The sequence below is a fragment of the Solanum stenotomum genome, chromosome 6 (assembly GCF_019186545.1).
Source record: "Solanum stenotomum isolate F172 chromosome 6, ASM1918654v1, whole genome shotgun sequence".
Lineage (NCBI taxonomy): Eukaryota > Viridiplantae > Streptophyta > Magnoliopsida > Solanales > Solanaceae > Solanum > Solanum stenotomum.
Window position 1 is genome coordinate 545,779 of NC_064287.1, and position 5,994 is coordinate 551,772.

The 5,994-nt window shown below is 34.8% G+C and overlaps 1 protein-coding gene across 1 annotated transcript in view; it reads left to right on the plus strand.

The window, feature by feature from the left end:
• Window positions 1-3,048, plus strand: part of LOC125867172 (agamous-like MADS-box protein AGL80) — a 4,078-nt gene extending 1,030 nt beyond the window's left edge. Inside the window, exon 2 of the mRNA XM_049547602.1 lies at window positions 2,852-3,048. Within this exon, the coding sequence (XP_049403559.1) occupies window positions 2,852-3,048 (197 nt within the window). The remainder of the gene's footprint in view (window positions 1-2,851) is intronic.
• The last annotated feature ends 2,946 nt before the right edge of the window (window positions 3,049-5,994 follow it).

The following is a 5,994-nucleotide window of genomic DNA, read 5'->3' on the forward strand; positions in this document are numbered from 1 at the left end:
TATTGAAAGGCTCAATCTCTTTAAAAATCAATATCATCTCCCCTATCTTTTCATCCAGGAACCTAAGGTGAACGAGAGGAGAATCGACAAGTTCAAAAAACTGCTTAGTTTTCAACACTGTGCTCACAACATCTCCAACAAAATATGGATTTTTTGGGGAGATGACTATCAATTTGGACATTCTGGAAGATAAAGAACAACATATGCTTATTCATATTTCTCAAGCTCACCGACTTATCTCTTTCCACCTTACTATTGTGTATGCTAAGTGTTGTTGGGTTTTAAAAAATATGAATGGAAAATGAAGAGTTGCGACTTTTATGAAGAGTTGTTATTTTTATGAAAAATTGCGACTTTTATAAAAGGCATAATACATATATTGAGCCCTAAACTTGGCTTCAAATTTTAACTTTGACCTCCAACTTTCATAGTACACAAACAAGCACTTCAACTATCCAACTTTTAAATAAATAAATACGCGAGTCCTAGCTGGCAAGATGCGTGATGTGCACTTATTTTGCGCACATTAGGAGTAACTTTCGAGGCCGACAACAGTAAAAGAAAATGCTGAAATGACAACTCTACCTTTAATGAATCCCTTTTATAAATATATTTTTATATTTCCAAATCAAAATCTCATTTTTTTCCTCCTATTTCAAACCAAGATTTTTTCCTCTCTTTAGAACAATATCTGCTCATACTTAGGGCAAATGGCTTCTAATTGTTTTTTGTCATTGTGGAAAAAGAGTTATAATGAAGATTTCTTGGTCTGCATATAATCCAGGCCGTTGGTTTCTTGGATGTGGTCGGGTATGGTTCCATTTAAGACATCTTTTTTTAATTTAAATTTTAGTTCTCAAGATTCAATTTTAATAGTGAATTTGTTCTTCTTAAACAGGTTCGATGCACACTAGAATTGCTATTTCGGGATTACAAAAGAGGATAAGAAAACATGATGAAGAAAGGGAAAATATTAGGAGGAATTAATTTTGATTCTTGTATATAAATTAAAATTAATTTTGTTTTTTTTTGAATTCTAAAATCGACGTGTAAAATATTTAATTAGTTGGCAGCCATTGAGTGGCTCACTATTACACGTTGGAGCATTTGCATTTCACGCTCTTTGGCTGCAAAAATCGCGTATTTATTTATTTAAAAGTTGGATAGTTAAAATGTCTGTTTGTACACTATGAAAATTGGAGGTCAAAGTTAAAATTTGGAGCCAAATTTAGAGTCCAATATATCTATTAGGCCTTTATGAAACGTTGCGACTTTTATGAAAAGTTGCAACTTTTATGAAAAGTTGTGACTTTTGTGAAAGGCTCTGACCTTTCTGAAAGATTGTAACTTTTCCAAAGGTTTGTGAACTTTCCGGTAAGGCACAATAAGAACCTTTTCACACTACCCTTTGTTTTCTATAAATTGAGAGATTTCCTCTCATTTTAGTACAACTAATTTTTCTGGGCTTCTTTTACTACTACTATTAAATCTAGTATTCTAAGTGTACTTTACTACCGTTGAGTGGTTCGTTGACACTGTGGTTTTATGTACCGATACACCGGTGAGTAAGATTGTTCTATCCTGGGAGGATATATTCCATTAACCTCGGGTACTTGAGGGGAATAATTTCCTTAAGGGGACACTATGCATTCAGTGGGCTCGATTTTCTTCTTTAAGAAAAATATTTTGTATATTGTTTCTAATCTATTTTTGGTTCTATTTTCTCTACTGGCTTAATTTTCTAGTTTTGAAAATGCTCTTTAAACTTTGTTGTTACTTACTAAGTTCTTCAAAGTTTTGTTCTAGTATCACAAGTATATAAGATGAACAACAATCTTAAGGAAATTATTATTATACTGTTGGTATTTCTTGTATTCTACGGATTGAGAGAAACAGATCATGGACGTAGAAGATTAATGCATTACTTTTGTAGAATTTGGTGCTTTGTTTAGCAAGGTCGAAGTAAGAATGTACAAAAAATATGGTGGTATTCCGGTTAAAGATTACACTAGGTAACCTTCTTATTATTTATCTAAGGAGGAAAATGTCACGCCCCGAGCCTACACCCTGGGCATGATTGGCACTCGAAGACCATTGTTGGCCCCAAGCGAACCCTTGGCCTGACTTACTTAACTCAGCGGAAGATAATATTCATATCTATAATGATCAAAGAACTTAACTGAACTGAAAAATAAAATAACTGAGAATGTTTTAAAGATTAAACATTCAACTTGGCCAAAAGTGGCAACCTAAGTCTTAACAATAAGAAATAATAATGAAAAAACTCAAAGGACTAATATTTGATTGTCTATGAAGCCTCTAATAACAACTAAGATGAATGTTGGGACATACCCCACAACATCCTAATAAACTAAACTAGAAAGCAATGAAATGGATCCTCCNTTATATATATAATATACAATACAATAACACTTTGTACAAGATCACCTTATAACAAGTCTTTGATTTATATTTTAATATTCCCTATATACCTGCTAGCATGTTGATTATTATTTCTATACTTATTAGAATAAATTTTGTTCTGTAAGTCCATTAGACAATATTTTTAATTTTATGGAAAATAATCAAAATATTTTAAATAGTATAAATTTATCTTCGCAATCTACAAAGATTGCTAAATTAGAAAATGATTTACAAAACTGGAGCATACCATAAGAACCTTTCAAAAAGATTTACCACTTAGGTAATTTTAGTTATCTTACTCGTCGAAATATTAAGACTTGTGAATCTACTCTTGCTATTAATAATTCTTTAGAAATTATTCAACTTCTTAAAGAAAATGATATAAATCGTTATAAATCAGATTATAACTATTTACATATCGGTTTAGTACAGGTTGCTGTAAAGCCTCTATTTAGAAAAGGCCTCGATATTCCTATTTGTGTCATCCTTAGAGATGGCAGGTTTTTGAATTTTGATGACTCTATGTTAGGAGTTTTGCAGAGCAATCTTGCTGATGGGCCAGTTTACTTTAATTGTTATCCTAACTTCTCTGTTGACATTAATGATCCTAATGTCATGGACTGAGTGACCCTCAATGTCAAAACCAAAAACTTGAACAGTAAAATCAATACTCGTGAAATAGCCATTATCTATCGAGTGTATTATCGTCTCATGAAAACTCACCTTGCTCCCAAAGCTCGTCATACGAGTATAAGGGGCGAGACTATGCTTATGGAAGCCAACCATGAACATAGTTCCATTTTTGTTCCTCGAACTTTACAATGGAAAGATATACTCTCCAGTAATGATTGGCGTTTTGAAAACATAACTCAACCCTTTGCTTCACACTCTGAACGATCACAGATCGAAAGAGTTATTCAGTTTCCAGATGGGTCTATAGAACTCAAATTCTTAGACAATCCTGCAAGAAGATCTTCTTCGAATCGAAGGTCGTCTTGGTCCCCTTCTACATCGTGTCCCTCGAGACCCGTTCCCAGACCACCTTCTTCTTCAAAAACCCCGGAGGAAGTAGATGATGATGAAATCATTTCTGTTGCTGACAACAGTAAAGGTAAAGTCACAGGAGTAGACTTTTCAGGTAACGTACCCAAAGTATTTTACCAAGATATTCCAGGTAGTCCTACTGCAAGTGAGATGGAACCTCCCAAGGAAAAACCATCATGGTTAGGAATGCTCAAGGTAAACAAAACCTTTGAACCCAACTCTGGCATCCTACAAGAACAATGGACTCATCCTGACAATCAAGTAAAGAGAAAATGGTATGTTTCTTCTTATACTCTTAGGCAAAGAGAATCTTTTAGAGATTTATGGATGAAGGATATGAGAAGAATTGGTTGTGAAATTGAATTCTTCAAATGGTTTGAAATGACTGGTAGGATTGAAAACTGTACTGAGTCATTACAAGTTATCATTAACAAGTGGTACACTGCTTCTAATAAAGTTGTCGAATCTATCACCCCTCCTTTGGAAGGGATTAACATTCCTATTGCAGGTCCAGTAATCAAAGCTGCTCCCTTCAAAGAGAAAAGTAATAAAGCAGACGGACCACTAACATCTGCAGATATTGACAGAGTAGTTGAACAAAACAATTACTCTAACCAAATCCTTCATACTATCTCTAGACAGATAGAAGATACTAAACCTAGCCTCAGTGGGAGGCCAACCCCAGCTTCTACTTCTTCCAACCATAATATAGAAACCTATCCAGGATTCAAAATCCCTGAATTTTCAAAAGAAAAATCCCAAAACTGTCTGATACTTTTGAAGTAACAGGAAACATCATTGAGAAAATCAATGCACAACTCAACAATTTCAATATCTCTGTAAAAGAGGATAAAACCTCAAAAAAGGTTTCTACCCTTCATAAAGAACCCAATTCTAAAGCCCAAGAGAAATCCAACCTTCTCCAAAAGCTTGCCAGTAGTCGTTTTCACAATATGAAAAACTACCATGATAAACCATCTTTCCCAGACTTACAGTATGAGGAAAATGCCTTTTTATCCACTTCCTCTCACGAAGGAAGAAGCATCACCGAATGGAATATTGATGGCCTAGCTGAGCATCAAGTGTACAATAAACTCCATGAAATGGGTGTGGCTATTACTGCATATAAAATGCATGGGTCAGGAGATAGAGATGCTGCTAATATGGTCATTGCAGGTTTCACAGGAATGTTGAAACATTGGTGGGATAACTATTGCACTGATGAGATCAAGCAACTCATTGTTAATGCCACTGCAACAGAAACCGTTGTAAAAATGGAAGGTAATACACCATCCACTTCCACTGTCACAAGAGAAGATGCTTGTGCTACTTTACTTTACCACATTGCCAAACACTTTATTGGAGAACCAAAGCTATTCCAAGACAGAAGTCTCCAGATCCTAAGCAATCTAAGTTGTCCAAATTTAGACAAATTTATCCATTATAAACATGCCTTTCTCAGTAAGGTCATGATTCGTCCAGATTGCAATTTGGATTTCTGGAAAGAACGATTCATCAGTGGCTTGCCCCCTCTCTTTGCGGATAAGGTAAGGACAAAAATCCAAGATCGCAATAATGGTAATATTCCTTATGGCAATCTTACTTATGGTGATTTAGTAAGCACCATCAATATTGTAGCCCTTGAGCTTTGCACAGATATTAAACTCAAACATCAGCTCAAGAAAGAATAAAAAGGATCTTAAATTATGCGGAATTATAAGAAGAAATAACTTACAAACAACTGACGTTTATTGATAAACTCCAAACATTGCAAGCAAGAACATAGGAAAAGAGATTACAAAGAGAGAGAGAGAGGTTTTCAGAATATTGGAAACTATCTGATACCTCTAAAGGGAAAACTAATGCTCCTTTTATAGGAGAAATGGGGGATTACCTTTATATCTTTGGCATACAAATGGACGGCCAAGATTTTGCCGACACTAACATGGGTCCTATTAAAAGATAGTGGGAACAAGGTGACCTACTTCTTTTGTCGGAAATGGTTGAGTGGGAATCTTCTTTTAATAAAGTAGAGATAATGGGAATGTCTTTTTCCCAAAGTATTTTGTCTTGTAGCTTCTCATTGGATGCTAATTTAGAATAGTGAAATGCCACTATATGGAAAAATAATTTCGGCTTTGCCTCTATTTTTCCACAATGGTCTTTTTCCTATTCATAATTAGGTTCCATGTAAGCCAAGGCTAAGCCTTTAGGATTACACATATCACCATTATCTTCACTGCTGCTTTCTGTGGAAGCAGCGTCTTCAATCATCCTCATGATTTGATCTTCATCATAATCATCTAGGTTATCCATTGCTTCTTTCAATTTCTGTTTGAGAGCTGCTTTGGATAATTTCTTGGAAGAAGATCTGGCCTTCTCTTGTACCTTAGCATTTGGTTGTTTGGGAACCCAACCTTTAACTTGGATTTGTTTGCTCAAATATTGAATACGCTCTACATTAATCTTGGAGAAATTCCAAGTGATAATACAGGATATTCGCCTTTGGATATAATATTTGCATAA